The sequence below is a fragment of the Dysidea avara genome, chromosome 4 (genome assembly GCF_963678975.1).
Source record: "Dysidea avara chromosome 4, odDysAvar1.4, whole genome shotgun sequence".
In the NCBI taxonomy this organism is placed as follows: domain Eukaryota; kingdom Metazoa; phylum Porifera; class Demospongiae; order Dictyoceratida; family Dysideidae; genus Dysidea; species Dysidea avara.
The window spans coordinates 7,055,974-7,076,052 of NC_089275.1; the positions used below are offsets into that span (position 1 = coordinate 7,055,974).

At 38.3% G+C, this 20,079-nt stretch overlaps 1 protein-coding gene and 1 long non-coding RNA gene across 3 annotated transcripts; one reads left to right on the forward strand and one right to left on the reverse strand.

Annotated features, from left to right (window-relative positions):
* The first annotated feature begins 368 nt into the window (after positions 1–368).
* On the forward strand, positions 369–14,345 carry LOC136253388 (3-ketoacyl-CoA thiolase, mitochondrial-like). 2 transcript variants are annotated; one of them, XM_066046039.1, is made up of 7 exons: positions 369–794; positions 1,569–1,610; positions 3,985–4,101; positions 11,657–11,794; positions 13,001–13,201; positions 13,253–13,349; positions 14,098–14,345. In XM_066046039.1, exons 1-7 carry the CDS (start codon positions 480–482, stop codon positions 14,235–14,237), a joined length of 1,050 nt encoding a protein of 349 aa, XP_065902111.1. In that variant the 5' UTR covers positions 369–479; the 3' UTR covers positions 14,238–14,345. The 2 variants fall into 2 exon arrangements, with proteins under 2 accessions (XP_065902111.1, XP_065902112.1); XM_066046040.1 differs by lacking the exon at positions 1,569–1,610 and having other exon boundaries at positions 370–794; positions 14,098–14,344.
* Positions 14,346–16,462: 2,117 nt separating this feature from the next.
* On the reverse strand, positions 16,463–17,085 carry LOC136253285 (uncharacterized). Its single transcript, XR_010700049.1, has 3 exons — positions 16,869–17,085; positions 16,651–16,813; positions 16,463–16,599 (listed from the first exon to the last, which is right to left on the reverse strand). It is a non-coding gene; the product is annotated as an uncharacterized lncRNA (long non-coding RNA).
* Positions 17,086–20,079: the final 2,994 nt, after the last annotated feature.

Here is a 20,079-nt window from a genome sequence, read left to right on the forward strand (position 1 = left end):
TTGAATCTTCAAAGAGCACAAAGTCGATCTCATAAACTAACGAACAACTTTTAGCGAAATTATAATTAAATGTACAGATACATTGTGTAAAAAGCCCCTGATAGCCGCAGCCTTTTTACAATACGACTTCATGGTTGAAAGAAAATCGCTCAAATGGGATGCGATGACGAAGAAAACTCACAGTAGTGGTCGCGTGTTTATTATTGGGGTGAGCCTGAGCGAGCCCCACACATACCGGTAGTCGCCGTGCGTTGTACGTGTGTTGTACGAGCGTCGCGTGCCCAAAAATTTACAATACGAAAACGGATAGCCCCCACGCAGGCTGCCGTGCGTTGTACGCGTGCCCGAACATTTACATTACGAAAGCGGTGAATTTCATTGCGACTGTACAGAACATGTGGTCAATATGGCCTCCAATGTTGACACAAGTTACAGCGCTCTTCTAAAATTGACATGTGCGTGACAAGGGCAGCGTTGCCATGGATAGTAGTTTGAGTGAACAACAACACTTCGTACGTATCCAATACCAGCAACGAGGCAGTTTGCACATTTTTGGATGGTCGAATCATCAAAGTGAACATTATGCAATAGATCCTCTCCACTATGACGAGCAAGACGACGAGCCCTACAACAGCTACAATGAAGAGGAAGATGGATATGATTTGTGCACAGAAGAAGAAGAAGAAACCAGTGCAGATGGACAAATTGATGTTGGCAGTTTTGACGGCCAGCCGCAATTCCAACACAATAGTCCAACAATTACGTACGCAGCCATCACTTGGACAATATCATCTGTACGTTTACTTCTTGTAGTTGTAATTATGCCTTTATAGTCTACAATAATAGTCATGGCTACCGTTGTGTAATAATTTCAATTTAAGTTGTCACAATCACAGTCCTAAACAATTACATCAGTTACCATTACATCTGTATAAATTAACATATTATATACATAAATATTTCAACATCTGGAATACTGCACAGACTGTTCCATTCTGAAATACCTCTTGGTACCGTGAAATACGGCAAAAGTAGCTAAGGCCCCTATTTGGTGATTATTAGTTTCTCATCCACCGCCCGCATCCTTCTTAAGCTACCGCATGGTAAGCCATTATTTACTCTGTACATGCTCAGAAGAACACGTGATACCAAACTGTTATAATTGTTTGTTGATGAATGCTACAATGCACTAAATATCGCCAGGAGAACTGTTGTTTCCTTAGCAAATTGCTGTAGTGCCAGTTGCAATCGTGTTTTATCGACTTCATCAAAGCAGGCTTTCAGTTGACTGTCGAAAAACAGTTGGCGATCACGAAAAGTAGTGAAGGAAATGTTTGTAGTAAGAAAGAAAGACAATTTGGACAAGGTCTGTACATCAGTGTGTTAATATTATAAAATAATGGCATAATGGTAATACCCTCCCGCCCGCATCATAATAATTAGAAAGGCTGGATGAGAAACTAATAATCACCAAATAGGGGCCTAACTGTTCTGCTTGACAGCTTCTAATAAAAAAGTAATCTCTATGTTAATTCACATTCATAAAACATTAACTTAATATTATTCAGGAAAATAACATGGATCCAGGTCCAGTGCCACATGAACTATCTGTAAGTTCCATTAATGTTGTAAAAGCATATTTCCACCTCATGGTGTTAAATACAGTCTTTGCCAGTGCAGCAATTCCACAAAATTAATTTACCTTTTAGTAGTAATATAGAACTGTTGATAGTGGTAAGGTGTGTGAAATCAAAATAGCGGATGTGTTGATACAGTAGAAGTCATCTTTTAATGACACACATTTCTGTACATAGACACTTTTCTAGACTGGTTACTTTATACCTAGAGTTTATAATGTGGTTAATACAGAATGTGTGTGTGTGTCTATTTGTGTGTAGGGTTTGACTCAATGCAAAGAAATGTTGATTTCTCGGATAATTCCAATCATGTCCATCTATCGCCTTCCTTATGGACAATATGAATATAGTGGACATATACTCAATCTTCCACAAGACGTTACGTCATTTGTTAACAGTTTACCTAGGTCTCCAGCAACACTCGATGTAATTGTTGTTAGAAGTTTTTGCAGCTATTTCATTGATATAACAGTATCACACTTCACTTTTCAGTGCTGATCACTATAAAGCTTCAATATATCAGCTCAGGCTCGCCCCCACATGCTTTAGCATCTGTCTAGTTATTATTATTATTGCGGGCGCGCGCTTTGTGCTTCTTGGCCTTGCGACTCACGGTAGTGAGTCTTGATCACAGTAATGCTTGAGTGTTTATTATTATTATTGTGGGCGCGCGCTTTGTGCTTCTTGGCCTCGTGACTCACGGTAGTGAGTCTTGATCACAGTAATGGTTGAGTGTTTATTATTATTATTGTGGGCACGCGCTTTGTGCTTCTTGGCCTCGTGACTCTGAGTCTTGATTTACCACGTATTGTGCAGGCCTTAACTTGAGGGTTAACACACAGTACACCATATAGGTGTATCTACAGTTGAGTTAGTTATTTGTGTGTTCCCCATAAACACAAGAATGTGTGTTGCTTATGGGAGATCAGCTTGGTGTGTTTTTATGAATGAAACTGAGGTATGTCAGCTGAATCTCTACAATGGATTTCTAAAGCATGTGCACACCAGTATATGGTCTATACTATCCTGTATCATGCTATAGCCTATCTAAACCAAAACAGCCAAGCTGTAAAAAAAAGAGTGCGGCTCCCAAAAAGGCCAGGATGAAAAAAGATGTGAAATCCAAGGTGGTGGTCAAGAAATGGCTGTGATGGTAGGTTAATGGCAAAAATTTTAATTACGACAATTCAGGTGACTTTGTGTTGCCTCCTCCACCAAATTCACCTGAATTGTCATAATTAAAAATTTTTGCTATTAACCTACCATCACAGCCATTTCTTGGCCACCACCTTGGATTTCACATCTTTTTTCATCCTGGCCTTTTTGGGAGCCGCACTCTTTTTTTACAGCTTGGCTGTTTTGGTTTAGATATCACTTCTTTTTGTATTGCAAGCTGCAAAGCCAGCCATTAACTGGCTTTGGTGCTTCCTTCTAACTTGTTTTTTTTTCTTTTCTGCAGGAATTGCATGTGGAACAAAGGAAGAAATGTTGTGTACAGTTTTTTGTCTGATTAAAAATATTTGTATATTTAACAATGAATGATAATCACATACTGTAGGTAATAAGGTGACTTCTTATACATAACTGAACTGTAGCTGAAACTCCCATTGTTTGTAGCTGAACTCTTTTCAGAGTGACTTGTTTCTAGCTGAACTCTCTACATGGTGATTTGTTTCCAACACATGTTTCTACAGGGTGATTTGTTTGTAGCTGATCCCTATAAGGCAACTTGTATTTAGCTGATATCTCTACAGGGTGACTTGTTTGTAGTTGAACTCTCTACATGATGGTTTCTTTGTAGCTGAATTCTCTACAATGTAACTTCTTCTAGCTGATCTCTCTACAGGATAACTTGTTTGTAGTCAAACTTTCTACATGATGGTTTCTTTGTAGCTGAACTCTCTACAAGGTAACTTCTTCTAGCTGATCTTTCTACAGGACGATTTATTTGTAGCTGAATTCTCTACAGGGTGGTTTGTTTGCAGCTGAACTCTCTACATGGTGGTTTCTTTGTAACTGAACTCTCTACAAGGTTAATTCTTATAGCTGAACTATCTACACAGTGATCTTTTAGTAGCTGAACTCTCTACAGGGTGATTTGTTTGTAGCTGAAGTCTCTACAAGATGACCTGTAGGACCACCTGTGGGATTAAAAATATGGCTTCAATTACAAGGTGGTCTTAACTATGTATGTTTGGGGCCTATTACTTGATCATTAGCACTGATATATTGGGTGCTTGAATATACAAGAATATATAGTTCACCATGTTCATAAATGTACCAATACATATGTATGTATAAACATGTGCTGTTGTTGACTGGTTATTTTCAACTATTTCACTTGTAGGAGATCAAGCTAGGAGAAGCCAACATAGTACTCACTGGAGGTACGGAGAGTATGAGTCAAGCGCCCTATGCTGTGAGGAATGCATGCTGGGGATCCCCCTTGGGAATGGACCTGAAGGTAATTCAATTGTGCACTCTACACTACGTATATGCTCTGTGTGTATTAGTATATCATTATATGAGGCAAGGGCAAAACAAGTTAGCAAATTTGTCAAATTCATTTTGATTTTCTGAAGTTTTATTTGCATAAATTTGTGCTGCAACAAACATTTGATTTGTTTGTTCATTAAGATTTTATCCGGATACCAAATTTACCATCAGAGGAAATGGTGTTGGTTACCAGCTATATTTCTACAAGATGGACTGTTCAGCCATGTAAAATTACAACCACGATTAATTTTGCATATATTTCAGAGAGGAAGTGTATGTATGTGGTAATATGTACGTAGCTGAATTCTAGCACTTTTGCACTAATCAAAATGTTACCAAATAGTTTGGTATCTGTTCATTAAAGCATCCAATACTAAATTTGACATTCATTGCAGCCCTAGTATAAAACTTTTTCTTTTGCTATCTGCCAAATTTTCCTTTAAGTGATAAATTTCCAATTGTACAGTTTCTCCCATTCGTGTCAGTAAACATCCCAAAGTCTTGACTTGACATCATGTATGGTATATAGTGGACCCTCAGTTATCTGAACCTCAATGTGTCTCAGGCAATGGTAAAAGTGGTCAGATAAGTGAATAGTTTGGATAACTGAAGCCCATACAATTATATACAGAGTTATATACAGAGCTTTGTAATAGACACTTGTACTCAAATGTTTTTAAACCAGGCGCGCGCCCACATCCGGCCTTTGGCCGGCTGTGGGCGCTCGCCTGGTTTACTGAAATTGTTTTCGTAAAAGCAAAAGTTCATAATATATATACTAAGGAGAGTATCCTACTTTCATATACCCCTGTAGAAAGGCGTATCGTGAAGTTATGACGTAACGACAAAATGTTGTGGTTTGTTACGTACATGAAGCCGTAAAAGTACAAGAATCGTTAGCACCGTTTCACACTTGCGATGCTCAGGATAGCCGTATTCGTGAATGGCCTAGTAAGAAACGCCTACGAAGCAGTCTTAACCCATGAAGGAACGATTGTAGTTGGGTGAGAAACACTTAGAGCTGGAGTGAATTTGGTTGCTAGCGACGTTGGTAGGCACGCGTTAAAGCGATACCATGTTCAACTAATGACATCATTAATTATACAAAGAAAAACGGGCGAACTCAGAAGTGTTACGTCATAACTTCACGATACGCCTTTCTACAGTGGTATATGAGAGTAGGATACTCTCCTTAGTATATATATTATGAACTCTTGGTAAAAGTGTGTGTGTGTACCTATCTATCTACCTATCTACCTATGTTTGTCCGTACGCACCCACGTGAGCAAAATTGTTTAATAATGGTAAAAGCAGCTTTTACGTTGGAAGTTAAAGTGAAATGAAGTCTGTATTAAACTTCTGCACAGGTGAACTTGGCTCTGAGGCGGTTTCTTTTCGGCGGACTGAAATACGGGTGTGGCGACTTTCCTCAGACTACCTTCCCCTTGAGGTTTTCAGGCGTTTAGCAACTGAAAAACAACGGTGCAGGCCTCGTACACTGCCAGGAATAGCCTATCGCTTCGAGTTGAAAGGGGGCGTATCCCTTACGTACGCGAACGAAAATGAAGAGCAGCTTTGAGGCTTTGTCGAGAGAATTTGTGTGAAAAAAACACGTTAGTCAAACTATAAAACAGTTTAGAAGATACTTCTGTGCGTAATATGTTGGTAAAAGCGGTTTGTTTAACAAACGCTTCCTTAGCAGTGCATAGCAACGTAATTGAACGAATTACGAATATTTCATGAATTACGAAGTACGAGAATTAGCTAATAATGTTATTGCACAACCCAAAATTACCCTATTGTAAAGTAGTAATACATAGTTGGTCAATTTATAATAGCATAGATGAGTTAGCTAGCTGCATGGCGCCTGGTTTTTAGAAGTAGCACAACATCAACTTGTTTTGGATAAACAAGGGAAGGGTCTACTGTACATGCTATGAATGGCTATACACACATTGTGCATAGATATCAAATTCTAATTTAGATTAGTTGTATGTACATATACCTTTTAAGAGGTCCCACACCTGTTGAGGATGTTCTGTATTCCTGGTTAAGAATTCTGAATGATGGCCTAATAGTTATTTGTACGTTTTCTATCCCACCCAGTACCCACTGATGTTCTACATGGTACGTAGTTAAAACCTAGAGGATGGTTTAGCTAAATTCAACACTTTGGTACATGGGATATATCATAGATACTATAACACTTACCAGGATTTGAAACTAAAGTGGTCTACACCATTGCTTGTGTACTAAATCCCCAATGTTAGTTGATGTCACTTGATACCTTGTAAATTTCACTTGAACACTTCACTACTAGGTTGTGTTACACACTAATAGAGTAGTTTAGGTGTAATATACTAAGGTAAAGTATTTCTGCTGGTTGTAAACATTTTCGTAACCATGTCAGCCAAAATGTGGGTCTGAATCAATAATTGTACTCTTTTCTGCCAGTGAGTATTTTAACTATGTAGCCACAACTGTCCAATTTATCCAATAGAATTGTCCTGCTTTGTAGTAAGAAGTACCAAAAATAACTGAAACACAGATCCCACATGCACCGACTTCCATTTCCAATCCTCGTAAACATTATTGAGTCTATGAATACACTGATCTTCACAAATAAAATTATTCAGAAGTCTTAAGATACTAGATATTGCACTGCAGTTTGGTAGGATTCAACTATCAAGACTCACGGTAGTGAGTTGCGCGGCCAGTAAAGCAGAAACGCGCGCCGCAGACAATAAATGACGCGACCACTACGTGAGGATTTTACAAGAACGAACGTTGTCAAATTCGGCCTTCCTGTAATCCACCCGTCACTTACGCTATCCTTCTGAAACTCTGGAGTTGAACTCATCGTGTCACTAGTAACTACCACACAAGCAGTGAAGCAAATCCATGCCGATTGTTTCGTGATCGAGGTTGCTGACATCAAAGGGGAAGTTTCATTTTTTTTTTTTATCGCATGCGGTTAGACGCAACCGCAGGTGTATGCCTTGCGTTCCTTTGTGCATTCCGAACATTCATCGCCCTGTTATCGCTTCAGTATTCACTCAATCACCTCAAGATTCACATCATCGATTTCACCATACATGATTACCCTACAGTCGTGATTTCAGCACCAAACGAAGTTTCAGTCGTCCTCAGTCGACCTAGAGGCCAAATACAAATCCCAGATTGTTGTTTTCCGCAATACTCGCTTGGCATGTAGGGCAATGTGTCTTTAAACTGTTCTGAAAGTTTCGTTCAGATTGAAACATTTGTTTTCGAGAATGGCTAGTTTGAAATTTGAATTTAGTCGCCCCCACGTCATTTACTCTCTAAGAATTTTACTCGGAATTTAAAGAATGACGCAGAACACAACTGCGGTCACTGGGTATTGATGAACTGGCGCTCTATGTAGTTAATCAGTACATATAGCCAAGAAGTGTGCTGCCATAGATTATAGTCCATAGATATAATCTATGGTGCTGCATACCATCCTTCGTTTTGAAATTAGTCGCCCCCACATAATTTGTCCTCTAAGGGCGCGGCTTAAAGAATGACACAAGAGTACAACTGCGGTTACCAGTTGTTGACACAAGCTGTGAGTAATTAGCACATGTAGCTAGCTTAAAAGGAAGTGTGCAAAATCGCCTAATACAATTGTCACCATGCATTATTGCATTTTATAGCACCCCCACACAAAATTACACATGTAATTACAACATACAGAGGGGACACATGAATACCAAACACTTTTCACAACAATAATGTAAGAATTGTACAATAATGACTGTAATATAACTGCTATGCAAATGTTTTCCAGTGGCCCGCCATGGTAGCAAGTCTCACATGACGGCATGTATATTTATCCAAATACAATGGGAGTAACGAGTAAGTATGATGACAACAAGTTGGTATGACTCCATTTGTAGAATCCAGATGAGTGGGTGTGGCTCCAGTATGTCTACACAGTTAACAAACATTCCTGTTATAAATACGTGCTAGAGTTGCAATATAATAGTATAGTATTTAAATGCAATAATACATAGTCTCCATTAAACGACACTAAGTGGAGGATATTGTTGCATCTCTAGTATGTACACTCTATCAGTACAACTTATCTTAATGGCCACTAGTATAGAAAGACAACCACTCTTGAAAAGCCAATTCCAATTGAGAATTTATACACTGTTACCTGCTGAATGAGTGAAGGTGGCAATAAACAAGTTCCACCGTAATTTATACACGTGATCTGATCCTGTATATTCTGTCAGTGGATGAGATCCACTTGGCCAGGACAAAATGTGACTCAAGTGCCCTGGATGATCCATACTCAACCAACTTATGACCCAGTGGCACAATGGAACTGACTATTTATAGAGAATACAATTATATTTATTCCTAAGATGTGTGGATGTGTGGACACATTACAACACATTACATGTACATACAAGACATGCTACATACTGTTTTAGCATTTCAAGTCACCACATTATACACGTACCAGTCAACAATGCTTCATAGTGCCCATCAGTAAACCTGAAGAAAAGTTACGAAAAATAAAAATTCACATAAGTACAATGAAACCTCATTAATATGGCAGGCTGTGGGACCAAAAAAATTGGCCTGAATAACAAGGTGGCCTTATTAATGAGGTCATAAGTAATGCTTAGCTATATTTGGGACCTACTAGAAGTGGCCAATATAATGAGGTGGTCTTATTAAAGAGGTGGCCACTAAGTGAGGTTTCACTGTACATATAGTTCACAATATTGTGAACAATATTAATGGTTAACAATATACACTGAAACCTGCAGGTCACTTCTTGTGGAAGATTGCTCTCTACACAAAATGACACATTCAGAGATTGTATTTAGATGGATGATACAGTAACGCATTGTGACTTCAATACTCGTGATGTGTCACTGCTAGGCAGCAACCATATACACGGCACTGCCACATCGCACTTGCTCGCACACACAATTTTGCTAAAGATTTTACAAATTGATAATTAAGGGGTGTGGCAACTAGCTGTTTCGCTCGCAAGTCTGTGCGACAGCTGTTTCCCTTCTGTACAAGTGGCCACCAAGACAGGTCCACTGTGGATGAAAGCCAGGCATTAGATATTTGGTATTTCATGTGTTGAAGACATTCCAGGGCTTCTGGTAGTCTCAAATCTCACCACAGTTTAACTCAGGCAGTGTTGTGGTCACCACTAAACTACTGGAATGCTGTGTTATGTTCATCTTATGCTTGGCTACTATATTGTAGAACTGAAATGGATACTCTGAAAAATTTATCCTATGGATAATGACTTCATCACTTTCTTCATCAGGAGCTTATAAGGACCAATAGTGAAACTTTTTACACTTGGGGCTGACAGTCAACTGCCTATGTCTGAAGCAGTGCTTTTGGTGCTCTAACAGATTGGCTGCCCCCTTGCTGCCAGCACTCACTGTCTCGTACGCTGTCATACACTAAATCCATCGCTATAGCCAGTTAGAACAGCATGCTTCTTACCTTTTTTAAGGCCGCATAATGCAGCCACCTCTTTAAAAGGCAAGGTTAGAAAATTTTGTCCCTACGGCCTCAATAATGACCAGTTTTCACTGTACTATTAGTGATTAGTGATCATGGGGGATTATTTATTAAGATACTAAGATATACAAACGCTACAACCTCTAAATATAGCAGTAAATTTTTTACCCTGGTCCAATGTCACGTAATAATCGTGACTTCGTGAGAGACTCTACTGTGACAAATACATGTTTATCATGATATGTGCTAATTGCCTTTTTACAATTAAGTTTTACAACACAAATACATGTATAGTTAAACTCACCAATTGCGACTAAATCCCTTCAACACGAAAAGACAAGTAATGAGACAACCTTGGAGACAACAGCCACACAAGCCTATTCTGGTGCGTTTATTTAGTAGTAATATAAATTTTAAAGGCGTTTATTTACAACAGGACATAATTACGCGCCCCTCTATTGTCTCTGTACATACTGGCCTTTTCTTTACTATTCTCATTTCATTTCACAAGATCTCTTGGCAGGGGCGTAGCTTCTTCACTTGAATTAGTCAATGCTTGAAGTAGATCGAGATACTCTAATAGAACAGTCACATTTCTACAAGTGCCATATTTTTATATTGTAAAGTCTGTAAGTAGCTAGTAATTTAAACTATACAATCCGATGCTAAGCAGAAGTTGTAACTATGCTAAATATTGATTGCTGTGTTACAGCTGTTTTGTGACTGCTCTAATAGAGTATCTTGATCGTTTCAATGCAGTACAAGATGAAAGGCAAAGTGTTGTTAAGGGTTTACTAGTTAAAATGGGTGTTAGTTGACTGCAGTTGCATGCCACTAACAGGGCCGTCCAGAGAAATTAGAGGGCCCAGGGAAAAGAGATAAAGAGGGGCCCAGTGGCAAGGAAGGGTCTAGATCCTGACTGCTCTATTAGAGTATATCGATTTTTTTTAAACAGGTATTCAAGTGGCCCCTTTCGGGCTGTGATAGGGGGCAAAATACCCCAGTTACCCCCAATGTGGGCGGCCCTGGCCACTAAAATTACAGTTATATTTTAATATTCTGTCACTGTAATCTGGGGTTTCTGTCAAAACCATGGAAACTCACCTACTGTTATCAACAGTGGATTGCTTATTCTAACAAAAAGTATTGAAATCCCATCCAAAAACAGCTTATAGCTGTAAAAAAAGTGCGCATCCAAGTAAAGCAGAGTTAACTGCGACAAAAAGTAATGATATCATAATGCGGCCATGTGCGAGGTGTGCAAGTTGTAAAATTAATATTAGCTAATCAGATAATACAATGTTATTGTTAAAGTGTTAATGAGAACTATGTGATGCTGCTAGTTTTTAAGTGTGTGAGCATCTTCATAAATGCCACATAAATTTAATTCTCAATAAAGCAATGTGTATAGATTCTCTGATAGTAATAAATAGTTTGAGTTTGGCCGCCTTTCCTGTATACAGCAATGCTACGAACAAAGGAAAGGTGGCCAAACTCAAACTATTTATTACTATCAGAGAATCTATACACATTGCTTTATTGAGAATTAAATTTATGTGGCATTTATGAAGATGCTCACACACTTAAAAACTAGCAGCATCACATAGTTCTCATTAACACTTTAACAATAACATTGTATTATCTGATTAGCTAATATTAATTTTACAACTTGCACACCTCGCACATGGCCGCATTATGATATCATTACTTTTTGTCGCAGTTAACTCTGCTTTACTTGGACGTGCACTTTTTTTACAGCTATAAGCTGTTTTTGGATGGGTAACTTAATACACACACTCTCCAGTATTTTTGTAACAAACAAGTAAGCCAAAATTGTGAGCACTGTTCACTTTTACTGTGAAGCAGCCAGTTTAGCTATTGCCTATTATTGTGGGCAGAATTACTTATATTGTAATTTTTTATCTCAGAGAGTGCTCTAAGATGAGGCTCCATCCAGTGTAGTACTACATTATTATTGTATTATTTTTTCACTCAAGATGGAGGACACGTTGTGGTCATCACTCACAGACTCCTACTGTAAGCTACCGATGGCATTGACTGCTGAAAAACTTGCTGACAAGTATGGTATTACTCGAGAAGACTGTGACCGCTTTGCGCTAGCCAGCCAACAAATGGTCAGTACCGTTGTATTAGTTTATTTAACAAGATTAAGTGTTGTATACTGTCTTGATGATTCATTGACTCATTTGTGTTTCAATACTGTCATTGCTCACTCCTCACTCCCTTACCAACAGTCAACTATTCAGCATATGGAGCTGTCATGGAAAAATTCAAAGGAGTGTATACATATTGTATAATTATTTAAAATTGACACCGCAGTTTTGAAAGCATATGCAACCTTTAAATTGTTTAAGAGCCTTTTCTAAGAACCATTGCTTTAAAGATTTCTGGCATGTGCAATTATGTTTTGTTTAGCTATCACACAGACAGTTACATGTATTACAAATTTTGCTTAACTACATCGATAAAAGGTCTTACTAATAGTACTGCATTCTAGAATTTGGACCTGTTAGAATTGGTTACTTTCCATTAGCTCACAAAAATGGCTACTTTAATGAGGAACTGGTACCAATGGAGGTGAAGGGTAAGAAAGGGAAGGAGCCATTTGTTGCTGATGAACATCCTCGTGAAGCATCGTTTGAGAAACTGCAACAGCTCAAACCAGTCTTCAAGGAAAATGGTGTAGTGACTGCTGGGAATGCATCAGTGAGTGACTGACTACTGTCATATAACCTTGCAGTGTTCAAGAACCTGCTGTATGAAGCTGCTATACAGCAGCTCATTTCTGCTATATACACTAATGTACATCTAACTGTTCTATTAATACTTTATGCAAAATGTTCATGTACATATAAGGGACTGTAGCTATTTGCAATGGATGCAATTACAATTTACGGTTACTTTTCAGTCCTCAGAAATATTATTGAATTATCAGGTTGCATTATGCTATGCTGCACATGGTGGGAACTCTACAGATGCTTTCACTATGAATTTCATGGACAAACTTTCTGCTAGCATTTGGTACCAGCTGATTTCAACAAATTTTACTGTTATTTTGTTTCAGAGGTACTATGGGCTTTAGAAAGTGTCCTTTAGAGATGTTATATGGAGAATCCTTTAAGACTGTTTCTGCTGCTATATATAGTATGTAGGTGATCTGTGTGGAAAACTAGTGATCACTAAAACCCTTCAACTCAGTTTTGTTCACTGCTTACAGTGCCTCATACATGTCATATTATGATAATAAATAAGAATATTATTTAATGAACAGTATATAACATACTGTGCAACACACATACCTATACTTACATTTTTCTTAGGGTATTTGTGACGGTGCAGGTGCTGTAGTTTTAGCCAATGAGGAGGCAATAAACAAACACAACCTCATCCCATTGGCCAGATTGGTTGATTACACAGTGGTGGGTGTTGACCCTTCAATCATGGGTATTGGTCCCGCCCCTGCAATCAAACAGCTATTGGAGAAACAGGGACTGTCCCTTGACCAGATTGATTTAGTTGAGGCAAGTAGTCCAATGATATGTGATTAGTATAATGTGGACATGATTGTACAGGTCAATGAAGCTTTTGCTGGTCAATCTTTGTCAGTTGCTAAAGAGTTGGGACTAGACATGGAGAAGACTAATGTCAATGGTGGTGCCATTGCTTTAGGTATGTGTGTACATTACTGTATTGTGTTATACATGTGTAGCAAGTGGAGTGGAACCTCTTGTAACAAACTCCAAAATATGAACACAAAAGGATAAACCTCCTCTCATAAGGACAAAAGATTTTAGTAACAGATCTGGCTCTTTGCCTTTTACCTCTGAAAGGGGAAAACCACCTCAGTCTACATTACAGCAAAAAAAGTGGGTCCAATGGTTCCACTGTATTTGCAACTCACAGCAGAAAGTCAGTAATGATACGAGTGCCACTGGTGATTGTTGTATAGAGCATTTGATGAGAGATGTGCATTCTATTAAAATATAGTTCTATGTATACCTTACTTCTCAAATCATACACTTCTCTAGATGTTTTATGCGACAAAAACAGTGTATGATCTTGATGAACCCACTTTAATTCGAATAATTCACTCGAACAGTTAAAATATATTTTGCAAAAATTTTTCTTGGTCTTGTAAGACTTGTATTACCCTTATGCCTCTGTCAACATGTTCTCATGGACACAACCTGCTTCTGTAAGTCCTACACAGTAGCAAATAAATAAACTCAGTATCCCTTATACAATGAGCTAGAAATCAAGACAACTTGGCACACACTTGTTGGTGCCAACAGTGTCCATGTTATACCAGCATTCTTATGCTTACATGAAGAACAAATTCCTGTGTATATTGTCAAATTGCATTTTTCCATTTACTTGGTAAGTTTTATAAAATCACTCACAGCGTTTTTCTTTCCAGGTCATCCTCTTGCTGCAAGTGGGTCACGTATCACAGCCCACTTGGTTCATGAAATGCGTCGAAGGGATATAAAGAGATCTATAGGATCAGCATGTATTGGTGGAGGACAAGGAATATCTCTGTTGCTGGAGAAGTGCTAACTACAAATTGAATTGTAAACTTCTTGAACTGAAAACTGTGCTAGTGGTGTAATTTATATTTCAGTCATAAAAAAGGTTTTGACTTAATAAAAATGATTTTCAGTCATCAAATATGGTTCAGATAATGCAGTCAAATACATTCTTGTACAACTGTTTGAATAAAACTCCCAACCCATCTACTAATATCCCTTGGTTAGCACAAACCTCAATTATCCAAACTAATTGGGGGGGGGGGGGAAGTGTGTTCATATAATTGTAAAATCGAACTTCCATACAGAGCATTGCTCAACTACTCTAATAAAGCATACACTTGAATACTTTAATTGAGCAACTGATTTGGTGTTTGGATAATCAAGGCTCCACTGTAGTATAGTACAAATAATCACACATTTAAGTGTAATTACAAAAGTAATTGTACAAGTACTAGTAACAGTACAAGTCAAAATTGCACAAAGTGAATAACGTATTGACCATCCTTACAGCTTGTAGTGTTCATCTGTCCAGCTTCTGAGTGTACATCAATATGTTGATGAGCTATTGATTACATCACTTTCTTGTTGTACTAAATTGGCTTCTGCATAATGGTTGGCTGCTTTACAGCGTAAGAAAAAACATGTGATTTGATATTGAAAAACTTTAACCCTCTGATTTAGCATTTAGTCCAGAGAAGTGATTTCTGTGGAGGACATGTACATGAACTCATGATAGCATTAAATTGTCTTGAATCATGAACTGATTTACAATTGGCATTTAGTCCAGAGAAGTGATTTCTGTGGAGGACATGAACTCATGATAGCATAATGGACTGTTGTATCTTTGGCTACTTTCCAAATGAAACCTAGCTAGCTTGTTACTAATTTACTACTACTGTAGGACACACTGTTGGTAAGGAGGTCTTGTGATACAGTTATGAATGTATACAGTACATCTGATGGTATGGTAGACCACATCTTAATTAGCTCTCCAGTTGACCAGATCTATGTACAGCTGGATATGACTTCTGAGTTTGATGTGTCCTATACCTCCCAACTTATGTATTAGGGTATTGGTTAGGGGAGATTATGTGTGAAATAAGCCAGAAACTGTAAACACTTCAAATTCTGTACAAATTATTGCCAAGCTACCCATGATTGAAAGTTCATTAAATTTTATGTATAAATTATTATGCTTATTGTGTACACATAATTTCCAAAATTGACAAGGTTGAGGGATGGGCTATAATGAGAAAGTTGCTTGATAGATGCTGACAACCTTTGGAAATAATTAAATTTTAATTAAACTAGCTATAGAGATTACACAATTATTATGCCCACCTACTTGAAGGAACTCATGCTCTATAGCCTTCAGAGGGTTGTTTGTAGATTTTCCTCTTTTAGAGGTAAAAGTGGCATGAAGCCAGGCAATTTCACTGTTGAAGTTGCTTATCTTATAGTGACTTTGGATTAGGCTTCATCTGTACTAGCAGGAGCTTATCGAGTCTGGACTCGATAAGCTCCTGGTACTGTATTTGCGGGCACTCACAGGAAGTACATGGGTTTGACAGGACATAAAAATATTTTTGTGCAAAAGGAAGTTGTTGGTCAGCAGCACTAAAAATAATAGCGGTGCACATTCCTAACAGATTATACAAGATGGCCAACTCAATCCATACATCACCCAATTTGACTTTCTACATACAACTCTCTGCTATTTGAGTAGGTGTTTATATTTGTAAGGGTCTTGTAGGTGCATTACAAAGTGTGCAGCGTAATTCTCAAAGTGTAGATGCCACTTGTTTATCAAATATCTGCTTGTTTGTGGTCCCAGTCACATCAGTACAGTTAATAGTCTCGTGCCCAGCCGGGCTCGCGCTAATGCGCAAAGCGCGAGCCCGGCTGGGCACGAGACTATACAGTTAAGACTTCCCAAAGTCAGGATACATCTCTGATACAGGATATTCAGAATGGTGATCAGAGAACTGCACACCTTGCTACAAGTGTCCACATTAACAGGTTCATTGTACACTAAAGTAGTCACTACAATACAATTACCACCATTGAATTCATAGAGTATTACATAATAGAATGGTTGAATCACTAACAACTGACTGTGTTATAGACAGCTGAATATAACAGTGGTTAATAGAGACAATCAAGTTAGGCTATGGCTAACATGTAATGTGTATGCTTGTAGCCTAGCTATGCTACATGGTGGTAAACAAAACATGTTTACATCCTAGCACTTAGGGGAAAACAATGCAGTTCTTCCAAGGATCGTGAGCCACTTGTTGGTGCCATTGGTTGTCCCTCTCTTGTGTCTTCTGTAGAGAAGTTTGTCCATCTTCATCACACAAATCTGGATTGGCATCGTAGTGAAGCAACAACTTAAAACAACAGCAAATCATGCACACACATTATAGCTAACTCAGGGGTACCTTCACAATGTTTGGTTAGCCAAAGCAAGCAGCATAGTGTAAAGAAGATAATCACTGGTCCTTATTGATGTCTGCCCCTTGATCAAGAAGATACTCAACCATTTCAGTTGTGCCAAATGCTGACACTCAATTAAGGAGTGTTTGCCCCACATCATGAGTAAAGCTAATGTCAAATCCTTGAATTATAACACACAGAGTATTATACATTTAAAACCTACCAGCTTCCATTATGTCTAAAAATTCATCAGTGTTTCTGTTCAATGATTTGCTGATGAGACAGGTCAGAGATGGTACTCTTCAGCCAGCAAAAGGGTACAACTTGGTTGTTCGAGGTTTTGCGACTTTCAATAGCTATCACTAACAAGAAATCATATAGTCACAGGGAATCTGACACATTCCTATTATGGGAGACATACAGAAAACAATCTGACAAATCACAACATTATTTTTAGCTCTTCTTAAATACAGTAAAAATATTGTTTAGTGACTACCACTTTAAAAGACTGCTCCATTATAGTGGCCATGTTACAGGTGTACTTCCAACATCCCATCAATAAGAGCACCTCATTATTGAGAGCGGATTAATTTTGATGCATACTTTTTAGTCCCAGAGGCAGCATCATACTGCTTCAGAACAGAATAAACATAAGCCACAAGATCTAATAATCTAACTTATCATTAATTAGTATGGCTGGAGAGAATTTTCTCATGCACAGCCGGGAGAATTTGCAAGGAATCAATTGTCAACTCAAGCAGCCATTGATGTTATGTACGTAAATATGTGCGGGAATTTCATCCTATTGCAGTACCAGAGTATAGGGAGAGTGTCAAATTGCACCTGTGAAAAATGAGCCTGTAAAGTTCTATGGCTTTGCTAAAATGATTCAGTGATTTGTGTTGATTGGAAACTAATTATAAGTGCAGTAGGTACATATATATTATGTTCTGAAAAAGCTACAAAGTGAAAAGTATCCGACAAAAACATGGCACAACATGCTGAGGAACTCAGTACAAAGAAAAGGCACAGGCAGCTAACCTGGAAAGCCATAATATCAACTTTGCACATGGCATCTTAATTCAAGATTTCATCATGGTTGCTGTTCCATGCCTCGACAGTTCTATTAGTGAAAGTGATACATTTAGATGGAGTTTCAGCCATTGGTATTCAATGCAGACCATTCAACAATACTAGTAAGGTGCTAAATTCAGGCAACCAACAACTGTCAGATTTACGAGATGAAATGAAGGTATACGGGCTATTTTATGGGCTCATTTTTCATAGGGTAAAGCACAGTTCGACACTCTCCCTACCCCATCATTATACACTCTTGGTACTATGGGCTCTGATGTTATGATAAGCATACCACTGGGGTTTCAAGTGTTACTATCTGGTATATGCATATGTGTTCGTCAACTCTGTGTAGTGTGTGCATGTGTGTGCGCTCACATGTGTGTGCTGGTGAGCTCATGTGTGTGTGCTGAAAGAACATGTATTATCTGTGTGGATGCGACAAGTGTTTGTGTGGAATAAGCATGCTATACTGATGCTGGCATAATTGGTCTACACAAGACATGCACATATAGACCACTTTCAGGAGAGCGGCTGCCACAGCAACATCCACCATCTTGAATTACAACCTGTTTTACAATCCTGGTAGTGTTGCTTTCTATAAGAGTAATACAATACTCAGGAAATAGAGCTTCTTCTTCTGAATTCCACAGCACAGGGTTGACCTGGTTAAACATATTATGCTTTTTCCCACGCTACCAGAGTTTCAAAACGGGTTGTACTCCAAAATGGCGGATGTTGCTATGGTAGCAGCTTACCTGAAAAGGATCTATATGCAATAGTGTCTATGTGAACACATGCACACAATATCAGGTCTGTGTGTGGCTAAAATTTGTTACTATTGTGTTACAGATATGATGTACAGAAACTGACAAGATTATAACAAGTTAGATAGATAACATAACAGATAACAAACTTATTGAACAGATAATAAAATACTGAGTTGTGTAATTGTTGAATTATGCATATACAGTATCAGTGGCAGATCTAGGAATTTATAAAGGGGGTTTTCAGTTTAGAAGGTGGAGATATACACTGACATGAGATACGCAAAAGTCTGCACTACATTGTCTGGTGTGGTAAGGTGAGACCAAAAAAAAGGTCATAGCATATTGATAGTACATAAAATACCTTAAATAACTTGCTACACACTAATAGCTACTGTGACTGCTCTATTAGAGTATCTCGATCAAGGCACACGCCGCAATAAGTAAAACATTTAATTGTTACGTAATCATTTATCAAAGGGGGTTTCCGAGGAAACCTTGAAACCCCCTAAATCTGCCACTGAAACTGAAGTAATACCTACGTTGTTGCCACATGGTAGCTGCCTGCAAGAGGGTGGTGAGGCTGGTGGAGGATGTAGCTATAAAGACTGCATTGAGTGTGTCTCTCAGTGATATATACATAATTACAAATGTACAATAGTGATTTGTGTTGTGTGATGGACCGAAGTGTGTAACATGCGTCTGAGACTCCATAAGGATTCTAGGATGTCATACCAGTAGCTAGATAGACATTGTATGTGCAGGATCTATGAGAGCACAAGATTGGGTGAGACCTTTTGCTCAAAGACAGACACATCAACTATGTATAATGCATTAATTAAACTTGTCACAGTGAGATACTTGAGTTGACAATTCTTAGCCTCAGATCGTCAATGCAGGGGCATGACCAAAATACACCAGAATGGACTGAGAAAAATCACCTTAAATATCAGTTTAAAGAATGTTGTGAAGTTGTTCCCTCTCGGTTTGGGGGTGTCAAAGCTGACCTCAGCCACATGTGACACTGTGATGACAATGATTTATGAGTCAACGGTCTGCTTGCAGGGTGAAGGTGTTATGGTATGGTATATTTGTACTGAAACTTTCTAGGTAACATTCTCTTGTATATAGCGCTGACCAGACCCTTCTGTGGGCACCTACTGTAATTAAATGGCATGCATGTTTCTGAGTGATTTCAGCATGGGATCATCTGTTAGAGGCAACTGCTCTATTACGGTATCTCGATCTTGGTAAGTGTCAAGAGCTGAATAGTGCTATGTGTGCTATAAGGTATAAATTGGCCATGTATTATTTCAGTCTGATCTCATTTCATCAAAGGTTTTCTATGATGCCCTGACAATGCCTCTTCTTATATGTCAATTGTACAAGGACCATGCACGTTATGTGTGATGTATACTGCATCACACTTTTCTTGCATATTGGCTATTTTAAAACTGTACTGAATAACCCAAATAATGTTTGCACAATAACCTGTAAATTTATATTTAAGGTTATCTTGATGTTCATTGAGGTATGTAATTTTGTGGTTATATATGTACTGCATGGACCAAATGTACTGTGTGTCCCCAGCAC